The sequence below is a fragment of the Centrocercus urophasianus genome, unplaced genomic scaffold, assembly GCF_019232065.1.
Source record: "Centrocercus urophasianus isolate 14NV4802_14NV808 unplaced genomic scaffold, USGS_Curo_1.0 seq_36, whole genome shotgun sequence".
NCBI classification, from domain to species: Eukaryota; Metazoa; Chordata; class Aves; order Galliformes; family Phasianidae; genus Centrocercus; species Centrocercus urophasianus.
The window spans coordinates 534,062-549,465 of NW_024884933.1; the positions used below are offsets into that span (position 1 = coordinate 534,062).

The following is a 15,404-nucleotide window of genomic DNA, read 5'->3' on the forward strand; positions in this document are numbered from 1 at the left end:
CATCACATCTCCAAGGGCTGGAGAAGACTCCTGCTTCGGTGTGTTTTGCAGCCCAAGCCTTGGCATTGCCATATGCTTCAGTGCCTGAACTGCAGCCGCTGTGTGCAGAGGTTCAAACCCTCAGGGTTTGTTTTTTACCCTTTCTTACTGACATTATTACTGACAGACCTCACCTTATAATGCTCTTTTAAACATCCCAAGCCACCTTCTGAGCAACTCCCCGCAATCTTTCTTCCTTCCCCGAGACCCTGGCTGTTTTGCAGGCTTTGAAGAAAATCTGTTCAGCCATTTGAGTTAAATCAGGGAAAAAAAAAAAACAAAAAACACCCAACAAAAAAATTCCTTCTCTAGAGGAAACGCTCAGTCATTGTTTGTGCTTGGGTAACTCCAAAACAGCTTAGTTTTACTGCTGGAGCCTTGGCTGGTGCAGCAGGTGGTGGAGCTGCTGGTTTTGTTGTGCTTGGAGGTGTTTTATGGGGAATTAATGATGTTTGGGACAAAGGGGAGCTGTGAGGGGAGCGCATGTTGGATGCATCTGCCCTCCTCTAGAACACAGAATCATAGAATCATGGAGAGAGGAAAAAGCTCTAAGATCATCCGGTCCAACCATCCAGCTACCAGCAGCACTGCACACAGTCCAGTCCAACTGGAAGCCTTACCTTCATCGCAGCATCCAGGCTCATCCTCACTGTGTTGTGGCCATCTGAAGTCCCAGAGTGGGATTCAGTCCCACCTGGATGGGATGCGGTGGTGCCCAGTGGAAACGCGATGCCCACGGAGCACTGTGAGCCCGCATCTGTGCTGGGCTATTTAATGCTTCTCTAGGGCACGTCAGAGCACTCTGTGTGCTGAGCTCAGCAGGGAGCATCGTGGTTAAACGCTAATTGGCTGCAAACAGAGACTGGCTTCCAAAAAACATCACATCTTGACACTCGTTGGAACCAGCTGGGGCCGTGGGAGACGTGGAGAAACACTGCCCGGGTGGGGGGGCTCTGTGTTCTGGGCAAACATCCCCTGTTCTTTAATCACACCTTTTAATTAGTGCTCAAGGGTGAGTGGCCTGAGGTGTGTTGGTTCCAAGTCTCTGGTGCAGCAGAGGCAGACAGACAGGGCTGGCAGGAGGAAGAATGCAGCTTGTTGCAGGGAGGGCAATTCAAAACCCTTAGCGCTGTCCGTTGGGCTCCCAGCTGTGAGATGGTCCAGCATTTCCCATTTTCCAAAGACATCTCATAGCGTTCAAACTGGCGGAGAGGTCAACGCAGAGGCAGCAAAACAAGCCGCCTCGATGGGGCCTCTCACAGATCCTGGGGGTTCAAAGAGGGCTGTGATCACCTCTGCAGCTCCCCCAGAATTCACAGCTCTCAAGGGAGGGATGCAGGAAAAGGCTGTAAAGGACACAGCCTCACAGGGGCACTGAATGCAGCCTGTAAAACTCGTCCATTTCCAGGCTGTGTGGGGACTCCCAGGCCATTATGCACAGTCACTCCTCTCCAGTGGTTTCCAGCTCAGAAACATGGCTGCTTGGCCAGAGGCATTTTTGTGGGCTTTTTGCTGACCCTCGAAAGCAGCACCTCAGTACCTCGTGCTGCCCAAATATTTCAGTTTTGTTCCTTACTACCCAGAAAAACTGCTTTCTTGCAAAGCATCTTGTTACAGCGACCTCTGAGCATCTCCAGCATAAGCAGTGCCTCACAGCTGTCAGCTGTATCTGTGCTCTCCTCTGTGGGTCAGTGGGAAACAACACCCCACGTATGTATTTCCAAGTCATGGGGGATATATTTAAGAGAGGCACTTTTATTATTATTTTTTTTTCCCCTCTAAATAATCCCCTGCAGTACTGAACTACAGGGGTTTGGCAGAGCGCTGCACACTCCTTCAAATTCTTGAGGCTCAGCCCTGCAGAGGCACCCAGGTTCTTGACGTGAGTGATTGCTGTGGCTTTATTTCACATTATCCTGTTTCACGTGGTATTTTGGCTCATGGCAAGACTTTTCTCCAGCATACCTGTGCATGTAGCGGTGCACTGGGGCTGAAATCTTCCAGCAGGGTTTGTATACCTTCATTTTCCAACTCAGATCTCAGGAATTTTTTATTGGTGGTACTTAGATGTCCACGAAACGGCTGGAATTCTGGTATGTTCTCCACACGTAGGCACTGGTGGTGTGTAAAAGAGTTTTGTTTTTATTTTTCACTCTTCTAATCTGTGGATTTACTGTATATGAAATGAGCCCACCTGTTTGATTCTGAGTTGAAATGTTTGGGGCATTGGAAAGATACAGGTGGAGGGGTAAATGCGTCAGTCTTTCAGTAGTTAAGAACATTTCCTCGGTCAGTGAAGATGAGATGAAGATCACATCTGCATCACACTGATTTTGTAAGAGGAAAAGAAAGAGGCAGTGGGGACAGAAAGCCACCAAAGCGCTCTTTTTAGCGGTTTGGATGGCAGTGGATCCCACGCATTGCATGCAACGCTGCAGGCCACCCCAAGCCTGGCAGCCCGTTCCCATATTTAATTCCACTCTGCCATGGACAAAACACACAAGGGATTGTCTGGAGGACAGTGGGGGCCTTTGTGCCCCCAAACATGTAATTGCTTCTGCAGATCAGCTGTTTTTCCCCCTCTGTTATGTTCTTCCAGCCTGGGTGGCTGATGCCATGGGACCGAGCCTGCGGCAACGTGGCAGAGCTTTGGGGAGAACAGAAGATATCTGCGAGCCAGGGGCTGCGGGAAGGCAGGGGAGCTGGGCAAAACCCTGGGCCTCCAGCAGTGCCAAGGAAAAGCAGGTGCCGCAAAAGCAGAAATCAACTCAATTGGCGCAGCGAGGAGCAGCCCAGTTCTTGGAAAAGGGATTAAAGCCTGCGGCTGCCCTTCGCACACAGCAGGGCGACCGCAGCGAGGGCTCTGTGCGGAGCGGAGCAATGGGAGGCGATGGGGAGGCGATGGGGGGCTGCGGCGCTGGGCGGACAGACTGCGGTCTGAGAAGGGCCTTGCTGAGGACGTGGCTGCAGGGGTGCGGTGCCAGGCCAGCCAGATGGGATTTAGGTGCTTTAGGCTGAAATTAAGCAACCTTTTAAGCCACGCTTTCAGCGACAGCACCTGCTGGGCATGCCTGCAAAGTTCTGCCTCACAGCGACTCAAAGCCGGTGGGCTCTCGGCAGCCGCACTTCTCTCAAGTGCCTCCCAGCGGGCTGAGAGGAGGGGGCTCTGGCCTGGGAGCCAGCAGCAGGCAGCCTTCAGCCCAAACACAAACTGCCCTCCCTCCCTCCCCAGACCCGCTGCCCAGCCCGGGGATGAAGCCTCAGCCCCACGGCGCTGCCATGGGAGCGATGGGAAGAGGCCCGCTGGGATGGAGGCTGAGATGACTTCAGAAGGACGCCCGTAGTCAGAAATATTTTAATACAACCGAGTCACGATTTTTAGTACAAACAATCTGAAAAAAAAAACCCCACCACAAATAGGAATCCCAAACAGCGCTGCTCCCGCGGTGTGCGTCGCAGAGAGAAGTTAATGCAGGTTTACCTTCAAGGAATAAAAACATTCTTCTACACAATGCTGCACTCTGTATATGAAAACACACTTCAGATACAACTATTTTTAAGCACGATTCTCCTTCCCAATCCTCACTGCAGTGGCTTTGGGGTGTGTTTTGAGGGGAAAGCAAGCACCAGTCTCCCCAACGGTGCAGACACTACAAGCACTGCTCTCCCCTGATGGCTGACGATATTTTTACATGGGGTCTGCAATGCAAAAGAGAGAGATGGCTGTTAGTCCTTCCTGCCTCAAGGAAGCCAACCCCCAGTGCAGGGACCGTTCTGCTTCCCTCCTGCATGGGGAGGTGCTGCCCCGACTGTTAATTTTGGGACAACCGGCCACGTTTAGCCAGGAACAAGAGCAGCACACGGGCGTAAAGCAGACCGTAAAAAAAAAGCAGGGAGAAATCAGCGATGTGGGGATTTATAAAGTAATTAAAAAAAGAAGGGCAAAACCACCAAGCCAGGCTCTTTGGATCATTTCCACTGCGCCGTTTCCTGCGGTTTAGCTGGCATACCACGTACAGCAGACAGACAGATGGCAGCACCAGGCCTTCCGAGGATCTACGGGAGGAATGGAGCGCTGGTGTGTTAGTAACAGCCATGGCGTGGACACAGAGGTGGTGGCAGTTAGCACGGCTGAGCCTAAAAGCCTTCACCGGTCCTACTGGGGAAGGGGCATTTGGAAACAGTGGGGAGACATCAAAATTCACAGGTTTGTCCATCTTGGAGTTAACTGAAACAGCTACGCTGGGCGCCGAAATAAAAACAAACCATTACTTGTGCTCACAGTCCCCATTTTGCCTGCTCTAACCTGGCCGACACCAGTTTGTTCTCCTGCTTAACAAGGCCACATATTTGCGCCTGGTGAGAAATACACCCGGGTCAGATTTTAGCTGGCAGAGCTCAGCTGGAGCACCAGCAACCGCCAAACCGCCGTGCTTTCATTCCTCGTGTGCTCACATCAAGAATGATTAATACAAATAGCACTTTGGGGCTGCAGCCACACAGAGCACACCTGCACCCTGAACGCAGGAATGTTTCCTAAGCCACCAAAGCTGGGCTACGGGGACACTGAGCCTCTCCAGCACCGCTAGGCAGCAGCCCTTTCCCAGGAAAACCCAGAGGTGAGGCTGCGGTAGATGTAGGGGCACACGGGGATGGCTGCACGCAGTGGGGTGGCCCAGCACAAAGCACCTCTGTGCAGCCCACCCCCAGCACCCCACGCCAGGCACTGGGGCACGGCCCAGCCACCCACAGCCCCAGTAGCGCAGGGCTGGGGGTGGAGGTGCAGCCCCTGCAGCCTGGTGGTGCTGGATGCGGGGAATTCTGACCAACAGCCCGTTTTAGAGGCTTGCGCTGCAACCTGGAAAAGCTCCTGAGAAGCTGGTGCGTCCCCAGCAGAAGAGAAGTCTCTGGTGGTGCCCTTGAGCTGTGCGTCCTGTGGGAGCACCGGGGCCGTGCCTGCTCTTGGGAGGGGAGGGCATGGGAGGGCAGGGCTGGGGTCAGACGTACTCCCGGGCTGTGGAAGGCTGCGACTGTCGGTAGTACTGTTGTCCTTGGCGCTCCTTGGCAGGGCAGGAGCAGCAGAGCAGGGAGCCCCCCAGCACGGTGAGGCTGGCAGCCCCCCAGCCGACAAACAGCGCCGAGCCAAACTCGTACCTGTGGTAAGATGAGGGTTGGTACAGCATCAGGGGATGGGGAAAGCAGAGAGCAGCGGGGCTGCGTGTCACCACCACCTACCACGCAGGGCAGCCCCAGGGATGCAGAGGAGCTCAGGGAAGCGGTGTCCCCGGGGGGCTCCTACCTGGCGTTGATTGGAGTGCTGGCACTGAAGAACTCGTAGGTGACCTGCGTGGCGTACAAGGAGACGGCCGCTAACGTGCACAGACCTGGGTGTCAAACACCGAGCATCAGCAGTGCCCAACTCATCGCCAAACAGCTCCACTTCCCTCCTGTTAGAGGCTATTGGAGCTTTTCTGCATCAAAGAGGCACAAAGGCTGCAGCTGCCCAGCGGCTTACCGCAGAGGATGAAGAGGACACCTCCAGCAACAGCAATGCGACTCTTGGTGATGGGATCCTCCTCACCAACCTTGGTGCATTTCATGCCCACGACGCTCACGATGATGCCGAAGAAACCCAGGAGGAGAGAAATAACCATGAGAGCCCGGGAGGTCTGGATGTGAACTGCAGGGGGAAACACGCTGCTCGCAGCACTGCAAGGTGAAGTCACTTCCCACTGGGATGGACCTGACCTTAACACCCCATCCTTTACCTTATCCTTAACCCTGTCCTCACTGCGTAGGGTCACTCACAGCTCCTGTGCCTGGAGCACTGTGCCAGGACCCCTCGGCTCACTCTCAACACCAGGATCCCCAGCTTTCCTCCCCACCACGCTCTTTTTCCTCCCTCCCTGCTCTTCTCACTGCAGTTTCAGCAGCAGCACCGTCCCCAAATGCTGTGTGCAGCCCTAGGGTCGTGATGTCCCCACATGGCACCTACTGTCGGGATCAAACCCACAGGGATTGGGGGCAAAGACAAAGGGGCTGAAACCCATGGGCACAAGCTGGTCTCAGATTTACAGCAGGGCTCCGACCCACATCGGGACTCAAACTGTGGGTGCAAAGCAGGACTGGAACACGAAGAGAAGAGCGAGGGTCTCAGACCCACAGCAGGATGCAGACCAATGGCACAAGGAGAGCTTGACTCACTCTCAGCACCGGGGCCTCAGCCTTCCTCCCCACTGTGCTCTTCCTCCTCCCTCCACACTCTTCTGGCTGCAATTTCAGCAGCAGCACGACAGTCCCCAACACTGCACACAACCCAGGGTTGCAATGTCCCCACTGTGCAGCTGCCATTCCCAAATTTGATGCCCACCGTGTGGCTCAAACCCACAGAGACTGGGGAGGGCGAGGGCTTTAAGCCCATGGTCACGAGGTGGGCTCAGCCCTACAGCGGGGCTCCGAGCTGTGGGTACAAAGTGGGACTGGAGCACAAAGAGAAGCCAAGGGGCTCAGACCCACAACAGGATGCAGACCCAGGGAGGAGCAAGGAGAGCTCTGACACGCACTGGGCTCAGATGTTCAGGAGGAAAGTAGGCTCTTCCCACATAGCTGGGAAGGGGAGCTCAAACCTGGGGGTGGGGCATAGGGCTAGGACCCAAAGGATGGCTCAGATCAGCGGGAAGGGCACTAAGGGGGCTCGGACCCAGGCTGGGAAGTGGGGAGGGGTTGGCTCAAAGCCACGGGGGTTGGCTCAGCTCCTTGGAAGGGGCTCAGCGCCGAGGGAAGGGATGCCCGCCGCCCCCTGTACGCACCGTCGAGGGAGAGCAGCGAGTCGTGCAGGCGGCACTGCACCTGCCCGGTGCTCTGCGCGGCGCAGCTCATCCACAGCCCTTCGTGCAGCCCCACCGCCGTGATGATGGCGTCTCCGGCGTACGAGCTCTGTCTCCACTGGGGCAGAGCCGCGGCAGCCAGAGCCGCCACCCACCCGCCCAACGCGGCCAGGTACCCCGCCAGCTCCCGTGCTCCGCCGCCCATCGCCGCCGCGCTGCGCCCGGCCCGGCCCGGCTCTGCCCGGGGGTGTGCCCGCCACGTCCCGCCCCGAGCTCCATCAGCCCCTCCTCTGGGCTGGAGGGGCAGTGGGGGGAGGTGGGTGGTTAGGGGTCAGGGAGCGGAGCGGGGTGGTGGGTGTCCACCGAGAAAAGAGGGATTCGGATGGGCACTTGGGGAGGTGGGGGATATGGGGACCCCCGGTGAGGTCGAAGTGCAGTGGGGAAGGATTTGGGGTGGGGGAGGTGAACCCTCGCGGGGTCATCGGAGCAGGGACCCCTGGGGCTGCTGCAGGGGTGGTTGCAGGAGTGTCACACTGTGATGTGCTGCCCGGAGGGGGGCACGCAGGGCAGCAGGCATTTGGTCTTGCCAAGAGGAACTTGGAGCTCTCAGTGGCGTGGAGCTCTTGGTAACATGGAGCCCTCAGTGGTGTAGAGGTCTTGATGGCACGGAGCTCTCAGTTCTGTGTAGCCCTTGGTGGCACAGAGCTCTCAGTGGTATGGAGTTCTTGGTGACATGAGGGAGGGAGTTCTTTGGTGGTATGGAGCCCTCCATGAGATGGAGCTCTTGGTGAAACTGAACTCTTGTTGAAATGGAACTCAGTTGCATGGAGCTCTTGGTGATATGGAGCTTTCAATGCAATGGAGCCCTGGGTGACATGGAATCCACAGTGGCATGGAGACCATGTTGGCACTGACTACTTGCTGTCATAGAGCCCCGGGTGGCATGGAGCTCTTGATCGTACGAAGCTCTTGGTGGAATGGAGCTCTTCATGCTATGGCACCCTCAGTGCTATGGACCCCTTGGTGGCATGGAGCCCTCAGTAACACGGAGTCCTTGGTTACATGGAGCTGTTGATGACATGGAGTCCTTGGTGGCACAGAGCATGGCACAGAGTTCTTGGTGGCACGGAGCTCTCATTGGTGCAGAGCTCTTGATGACACAGAGCCCTTGGTGGCATGAAACCCTTGGTGAAACAGAGCTCTCGGTGACATGGAGACCTCGGTGGCTGTTTGCTGGGTGCAGGGAGCTGGCAGCTGCCCCAAGCATTGCCCTCCTGCTGGGCTGGCTGCCCTGGCAATCGTTAACCGCCATCTCATCGGCAGTCAGCTCACGCTCGCTGTGGCCAGGGGCCGGCTGCCTGCCCCAGGCTGAGCTCCACGCTTGGGGGACAGCAGGCAGCTCCTGCACCAGTGTGCGAGCAGGGAACCCTTAGGGAGAAACCATCCTCCCGTTGCTGCCATCCCTGTGCTGGGCACTGACCCCTCTGGCCCCTCTGCCTGTTCGTCCAGGGCGTTTTGCGGGCGGTGTTTCAGAGCGTGCGCTCGCATTCCCCACATGGTTATGGTAATGGTGTGGGGACAATTCACCGCCCTGTTCAGCTGCCGCTCAATGTCCTTCTTGTTCAGGGAGAGGGCAGAGCTCCAGTCACGACAGTGGGTGTCATAATAGGGTGAACTGCCCCCACTGGCTCCAGGTCCTTTCTGGCCCAAACATGAAGCTTTTGCGTCCCTCTTGGGGATGTTGCAGAGCTAATGCAGGGGTTGCATTGCCACTCCCCGGCTGCAGGAGTCCTAAAGGCACCTGGGGACAAAGCCTGCAGGCTGTGCAACCAGAAGGCTTTTGCCATAGCACATGGGACAACGACCTCTGCTCCCTGCTGTGCCCCATCACCAGCGCTGCTGGACAGAAAGCACAGCTCTGTGCGCACGGATAGATATGCTGTGCCAGCGTCTCTGCTCCCAGCAGCACAGGGCTGCTGCCCTCGCCTGGGCACCAGGATGGCTGCAAGGATGCACCCACAGCCGGGCTTTTGGAAAAGACACCTGTATTCACCAGTCCTCTGCAGAAGGCACTTAAATAGCCGTGGTGGGGAGTGGGCTCAAGCAAAGCAGAAAGGCACGTTTGGTGTGGCTCCAGCCCTCCCAGCCCCACACTGCTACCATGGCACTGGGTCTTCAACTCTAAAAAACATCCCTCCCTTTTCCCCACGTTCCTCACCCCTATCCACCCCCAAAGTCTGGATGCTCATCTCAAGACTGGTGGCAGATCCACAGCAGGGCTGGGAGCCATGGAGCTCTCCATGCTGCACCACAAAGTAGGGCCCAGCCTGCAGCCCAGGGCTGAGCAGCCAAAGCCACATGGTGGCTGCAGCTGTGTCCTAAATGGCGTGGAGCTGGTGGTGCTGGCCCTGGCAGGGCTGGGACCCTGCATGAGGAGTGTCACAGTTCATCCTTCCCTGCTGCATGCAAGCCAGCAGTGCTGGTGGCAGCCGTTGGCTCCTGCTCCGTGCTTGGCTCCTGCAGCAAATCCACCTCCTCCGTCCTGAAAAGCATCTTCACCAAATCGTCTGCCTGCACTCGCTCCTGTGGGCCAGAGCTCACGTCACACCCTTCCACAGAGGGCAGCCCCCAAGCCCCTCCTGCTGCCCAGGGAGCGCGGTGAGGTGCTTACCCGCTCACTGTGCCGAGGGTCCAGGGTGAACCAGAGGGCAATAGCACAGCGTTGGCCTTTGGTCACAGCCTTCACCCCATGGGGGTTCTCTGAGCCAGAGGAGAAGCCCACGGCACGGCCACACTGGGGCTGCACCTCTGCCTGCGAGAAAAGACTCTGCTGCACCACTGGGACACAGGGAGAGCCAGCCCCAAACCCACATTCACCCCGTGCACTGACACAAAGCACTTTCCCCAGGGATGGAATAAAGCTTGGCAGCTGTGCGTGGAGCTCCAGGGAGCACAGTTACTTACAGTCTGCGTCTTGGCATCCAGCTCTGTGAAGTAGAAAGCTCCCCCTTCAAAGTCCCCGTTGAGGTAGAGGATGGCACTAAAGAAAGTAGGGAACAGGGTGACAGCCATCATCCCAGCACCCAAACCCTGACCCACCACCACAGCAAGAGGCCAAGGCAAGAGAGTCCGAGCTGGGCTGCCCTTCTGCCCTGATTCTCACCTGGGGGCTGCTAAGCTTAACAGCCTCTGAAGGGCAGCTCAGCCCCACGGACACCTCGGTACCTGTAATCCCGGAAGGTGTAGGCTGGTGGTTCCTTTACACACACCAGGGCCTCCGCATTGAGGATGCAGTTGTCCACGTGCACCTCGTGGCTGTTGTCACTCCGGCCTTCCTGCTTCTCTAGGGTGGAACAAGAGGTTGTGCATCAGTACTTTGTCCGTATGGGAACAGGGTCTGTCTCCAAACGCTGTATGGATGTTGGGATGAGGTGGGCTTGGCCTCTGCTCCCAGGTAACAGCAACACGACAAGAGGGCAGGACAACCTCAGGCTACACCACAGGAGGTTCAGCCTGCACATTAGGAACAATTCCTTCTCAGAAAGGGTCCTGGGCAGAGGGTGAAGGCGCTTTGCATCCCCCTGCAGAGCAGCCCTTCGGGGCCGTGCTCACCATCGATGGCTGTGCGGCACACCAGGTGTGAGTAGGAGAAATGGAGCGGGACCTCCAGGCGGAAGTAGGACTCCATCATGTGCCGCACCTTCTCCGTCACGTTGTAGTAGAGGTGGGCGCTCTGCAGGGGGACCTTGCCCTCCTGGCCCAGCTGTGGGGGACAGACAGCAACGCGGGCTCAGCTGCAGCAGGGCAGCAGCCCCAGGCGCCCGCAGCCACGCTAACCTTGAGGGCCTTCAGGACGGTGACACCATAGAAGGTCTCACTGGGGGTGTGAGGCGATGTCTTCCCACGATAGCCATCCCCTGCCGAGGCAGCTGCCTGCAAAGCCCAGCCAACGTTATCCCACCTGATTTCTGAGGCACAGGATGCGACCCCTCGGCATCCCCGCATCCCCGTGCTCACGTTGGTGAGTCTCTGCAGCTCCCGGCACTCCTCAGCTGACAGGACTCCATCCACCACAACGCGCTGAGACCCGTTCAGGCTTTTGGAGTTCATGGTGACGCTGGCTCCCTCGTACACCAAGGGGCCGCCTGCAGCACAGGTGGGATCAGGAGGGAGTACGGATGGAACTGGGGCGGTGCTGAGGGACTTGGGGCTGGCACCAGGACCCGGAGCTGCCCGCACCTTCTCGGATGAACTTGCTCATCTCTGCAGACTCCTTTGCTTTCTCCTCCACCAGCGTCTCGATCTCCTTCATCAGGTTGCCAATCTCCTCGGAGATGCGTGCCGCTGTCTCCCGCTCCACCCTGGGCACACAGTGGCCATCAGCTCCACTGCCCCACTGTCCCCAAGTCGGGAAGAAGGCATGCCAAGGCAAGGACAGGACAAGTTGTGTCTAAGGGCTGCTGACAAAGCCTGAGGTGTGAAGGTGTCATCTCAGTGCAGCCCTCACGCCCTACCCCAAACTGCTTGGGGTGACCAAGGACCAAGCTCTGCCCTCCAGCAGCCTCTCCCAGCCCCAGCATCAGGTAATTCCCTCTGCAATTGCTGCCTTGAGCCCAAGGAAGGCAGAGAGGTGCCCCCGTTGGTTGCCCCCCCCCCAGTGTCAATTGGCCAAACACTCACTTTTGTTTCTCTCGCAGCCTCTTTGGTATCACCTCTTCAGGCGTCCACGTGTCCTACAGCCACAGGGACAGCATCAGTAGCTGAATGAGGACCTGCCTCTGACACCACATCCCCCTTCCCTGCAGACACGTCCCCCCAGCTGCCACCAGCCTTGCTGCAGTGCCACTCACCGGGTCCACAAATGGGATCCCGAAGACGTCGTAGCTGAAGAAGAGCAGCTCCTTCTCCATGAGGCTCCGCTGGCGGTATGCCTGGATCTCCTGGGCCAGGTGCAGAGGGGTGGGTCAGGGCAGCCCTCCCACCTGCTGTCCCCACTGCAACCCAATCCAGATCAGCCCACAAAACCTCTGCCAGGGCTCGGAGCTCTGAAAGGACAGAATCCATCCTATGCTGGCTCGTCCCTGTGGTCACCCACCTTTCGGGGCTCAATGGGCCTGGCCAGGTCTTCTCCCAGGACAGCAGTGTAATAGGCCAAATTCTGGTTCATCACCTCATCATTTGGGAAGAAGAGCAAGTATGTTTTGGTGCATTCAATTGCTTTTTCATAATTCCCACCTGGAAAGAGAAACAGAACCATTACAGCATGTCTTCTCCCTGCCTTGCTGGTGCCCAGCTCTGGCACAGGCACAATCCACTGCTGGAGCAGAGACTGGGGAGGATGATGAGAATTTGATAGGGAACAGAGTAAATGGGGATGCAGAGGAGAAACAACAGAGAAAGCTCAAATCTGCGAAGGATCTCGCTCTAAGTAGGGGCAGATACTCTGAAGCAAAGACAACTGCTGCCACAAAGGGAAAGTAACAGTGTGAGGTGTTCTCTCACCTCAGCAGCAATCAGTGCCGCTGGCTGAGGAGTTTTCATGCTTGGAAAATGTATCTTAAAGCCCATTTCCAGACAGTAACACCCAACCATTTCCATGCTAACCTGCAATTTTCAGCCACTTAAGCACGCTGACCTACTTTCATCTACAGTATTACATCCTTTCAGTCTTCCTGGAGTTCAGCCTTGGCTGTTCGTTTGTTTTTTAATCCTTCTGGGGAAATTTGCAAAGAAATAGTTCAATTTTTTTCTAACAAGGAGAACAAAAAAAAGACAATATCCATTTGCCTGGGTTATAACAAACTCTCCTGGAGGGCCAGAGTGCCTCTTTTGTTTGGATGTGAGGCAGAAAGCTGGCAGGAAAAAAAAAAGCCTCTCTAGGCTGTAGTGAAGCTGCACAGGAATTTGGCATTTGAGCAGCAGGGAAGCTCACTGTAACAGAGGGCAGCAAGACACAGCTCTCCTAAGGCACACTGCTGTCCATGAGCCTTTTTGCCCACAGCACAATGTCACAGCACAAATGTTGATGTGAGCAGTGCCAGGAGTCCTGGCCATTGCAGGATGGGGCAATGAGCTGCTTACTGTTGTAGTAGGCAAACTGCAAGTAGTTGAAATGCGAGGGCAGGAAATCCTCCAGGGGCTTCTCCCGGCCAGGCTGCGAGGCGAGCTCTGTGACACAGCCCTGCTTGCAGCTCAGCACCTGCATGTAGTGATCTGGTGGAGAAAAAATCCCATATCACTGCTTGGGGTCATCGAAGAGCTGGTTGGTGGATGAGACATCATAGGGTCCCCGCTCCAGCCACCAGCGTGCAGCAATGGAGACCCCCAGGAACGGCCCCCCACCGCCGTATGACTGGTGTGACATCCCATAAAGGACGTGTTCCTCCTGTCAGTCTTGGCCTCCCAGCCCCGTGCCCTGGTGACCCATTCTCCACATCCCTCTGGAAATTGGGAGGGGGTCCTGGGCAGCATTCCTCCTAGCGAAATCTATGGGGATCACAGAATGACTTAAGTTGGAGGGGACTTTAATGATCATGCAGATCAAAACCCCCAGCCATGGGATGGATGCTCTTCAGCAGCTCAGGCTGCCCAGGGTCCCTGTAGCCTTGGACACCTCCAGGCAGCACTACCAGGGCCTGGATGAGAGGTGTGCACACCCATAGGGCATTTTGGTCCCAACCCCTCACAGAGGGCTTTGCACAGGCACTCTTACCTGTCATGGCCTGGAACAGGTCTGCGTTGTACTCCAGGTAGTTGTAGCCTTCATAGTCATAGGGCCCCTCACAGAGAGCACGGCACTCCGTGTCAGCCACAAAGTATTCCTCCAGTGCCTTCTCCAGGTGCAGGACAGCAGCAGCCGGCTGCTCCTCGCTGTAAAACCGGACACCCAGGCGGAACTCTGTCTGCAGGGAGCCAGGCAGAGCTGTGAGCACAAAGCTGCCCAGTGCCCATTCATACAATCATAAAACAGGCATTACTGGGAGGGATGCTTAAGGCCATCAGGTCCAACCCTGCTGCTCCCACAGCTCCATCAGCGCTCAGAGCCCCGTGCCCTGACCTTGGGTGTCTGCAGGGCTGGGGCACCACATGTGCTCAGAGCACTGGTCCCAGGGGCAGCTCTCACCACATGGACACACAGCAGTGCTGTGTGCTTGCTAAGCCCACAGCCCATCTCCCCCTCCCCACACACAGCCCTGGGCAGGTATTTTAGGAGCGCTGCCACATTCCCAGCTAAGAAAATGCAATTTTGGGGTAAAACCCAACACGAGGATGGGGCACCCACCATGTGGGGCCTGGCCTCCAGGTCAGCGAAGTCGGACTCCCTGACGCCTGCCATCATCTGGTAGTACTCCAGGTTCTGCTTCATCTCCACGTGCTCGGGGTTGGCCACGAAGAAGGTGTGGGCTGCAGCCACGGCCTTCGCCACCTTATTGATCTGTGGGAGGGCAGAGGGGTGGTGAGGGACCCCAACTTTTGGAGCTAAGACACAGAGGACTGGGGTCATCCTGAACATGCACATTGCCTCCCAGCCCCCATACCGGGTCAGTACTGGATGTGGGGTCCCAATATGAGGTGTGGGGTCCCAGTACCGGGAGTGGGGGCCCAGTACCGGGAGTGGGGGTCCCGGTACTGACCACGTGTGGGGATGTGGACGGTTTCTCCCCCCTCCCCACGCCTCGGGTGCGGCAGGCCCCAGCCAGGCCCCGACGTGGCACTGCGGGGGGAGCAGTGGAGGGATGGGAGGAGGGCCCGGGCCGCCTCTCCGTCCCCCAGCATCACTCCCATCCCCGCCGCCCGCCTCCTTCCCGCCCGCCCCTCCGCTTGCGGGTTCCGCTGCGGTCGAATCGCACCTCCGGACCCCTCTCGGACGCCGCTCCCCGATATCCCCCCCCCCCCCCTCCCGGATCTCATCTCCTTCGGGGCCGTACCTTGAAGTAGGCGACCTGGAGGTAGTTGTAGGGGCTCCGCTTGCGGAACTCTCTCTCCAGCTCCTCGCCCAGGCGGTACCGGGAGGGCTGGGTGGGCCCGCAGCCCCGGAGGCAGGCTGCGCGCCGCAGCAGCCCCCGGAAGAACAGCAGATCGCGGAGAGCCGGCTCGAGTCCGTCCGTCGGTACCGCCGCGGTGGCATTGGCGCAGCGCAGGCGGCACCGAACCGACCGAGCGCGGATAGCGGCGCGGGCCCGCAGCGCCCGCTCCATCTGCAGCACCACGGCGGGCCAGTCCCCCCGCGCGTACGCTTCGGCTCCGGCAGCGAAGAGCGCGTCCGGGGGCTCGGCCGGCAGCGGGGGATCGGAGTGCTCCGGCGGTCCCAGCGGTGCCGGCGGTTCCGCCGCCCAGATCAGCAGCGGCAGCAGCGGCAGCAGCAGCGCCATGGCCGAGCCTGCGGGCGCCCGGCTCCGCGCCAGACCACGCCCCCCCGTAGCCACGCCCGCTGCTCACGACCACGCCCACACCGCACGCCAGCAAGACTTTTGGCCACGCCCCCTGCTGAGTGACCACGCCTACACCGGAAGTTCCTCCTCGAGCGGAAGGGGCGGG

At 57.8% G+C, this 15,404-nt stretch overlaps 2 protein-coding genes across 2 annotated transcripts; both read right to left on the bottom strand.

Moving 5' to 3' along the window:
• Window positions 1-3,443: 3,443 nt before the first annotated feature.
• On the bottom strand, window positions 3,444-7,071 carry CLDN19 (claudin 19). Its single transcript, XM_042831659.1, has 5 exons — window positions 6,849-7,071; window positions 5,555-5,719; window positions 5,339-5,423; window positions 5,047-5,193; window positions 3,444-3,738 (listed from the first exon to the last, which is right to left on the bottom strand). Exons 1-5 carry the CDS (start codon window positions 7,069-7,071, stop codon window positions 3,690-3,692), a joined length of 669 nt encoding a protein of 222 aa, XP_042687593.1. The 3' UTR covers window positions 3,444-3,689.
• Window positions 7,072-8,894: 1,823 nt separating this feature from the next.
• P3H1 (prolyl 3-hydroxylase 1) lies at window positions 8,895-15,238 on the bottom strand. The gene is made up of 15 exons (XM_042831573.1): window positions 14,795-15,238; window positions 14,149-14,301; window positions 13,579-13,768; window positions 12,948-13,079; window positions 11,962-12,101; window positions 11,717-11,806; window positions 11,547-11,599; window positions 11,106-11,227; window positions 10,884-11,011; window positions 10,704-10,799; window positions 10,479-10,629; window positions 10,092-10,209; window positions 9,831-9,906; window positions 9,538-9,678; window positions 8,895-9,449 (listed from the first exon to the last, which is right to left on the bottom strand). Exons 1-15 carry the CDS (start codon window positions 15,236-15,238, stop codon window positions 9,306-9,308), a joined length of 2,178 nt encoding a protein of 725 aa, XP_042687507.1. The 3' UTR covers window positions 8,895-9,305.
• Between the last annotated feature and the right edge of the window lie 166 nt (window positions 15,239-15,404).

What these genes read in the sequence shown, in the direction of transcription:
- CLDN19 (XM_042831659.1), bottom strand. Translation starts at nt 7,071, where the DNA reads ATGGGCGGCGGAGCACGGGAGCTGGCGGGGTACCTGGCCGCGTTGGGC. An exon ending in CTCGCTGCTCTCCCTCGACG is followed by an intron (nt 5,720 to 6,848) that starts GTGCGTACAGGG and finishes TTCCCCCTGCAG; the next exon opens with TTCACATCCAGACCTCCCGG. An exon ending in TGTCCTCTTCATCCTCTGCG is followed by an intron (nt 5,424 to 5,554) that starts GTAAGCCGCTGG and finishes TTTGACACCCAG; the next exon opens with GTCTGTGCACGTTAGCGGCC.
- P3H1 (XM_042831573.1), bottom strand. Translation starts at nt 15,238, where the DNA reads ATGGCGCTGCTGCTGCCGCTGCTGCCGCTGCTGATCTGGGCGGCGGAA. An exon ending in TCCAGGTCGCCTACTTCAAG is followed by an intron (nt 14,302 to 14,794) that starts GTACGGCCCCGA and finishes GCCCTCCCACAG; the next exon opens with ATCAATAAGGTGGCGAAGGC. An exon ending in AGGCTGCGAGAGAAACAAAA is followed by an intron (nt 11,228 to 11,546) that starts GTGAGTGTTTGG and finishes CTGTGTGCCCAG; the next exon opens with GGTGGAGCGGGAGACAGCGG.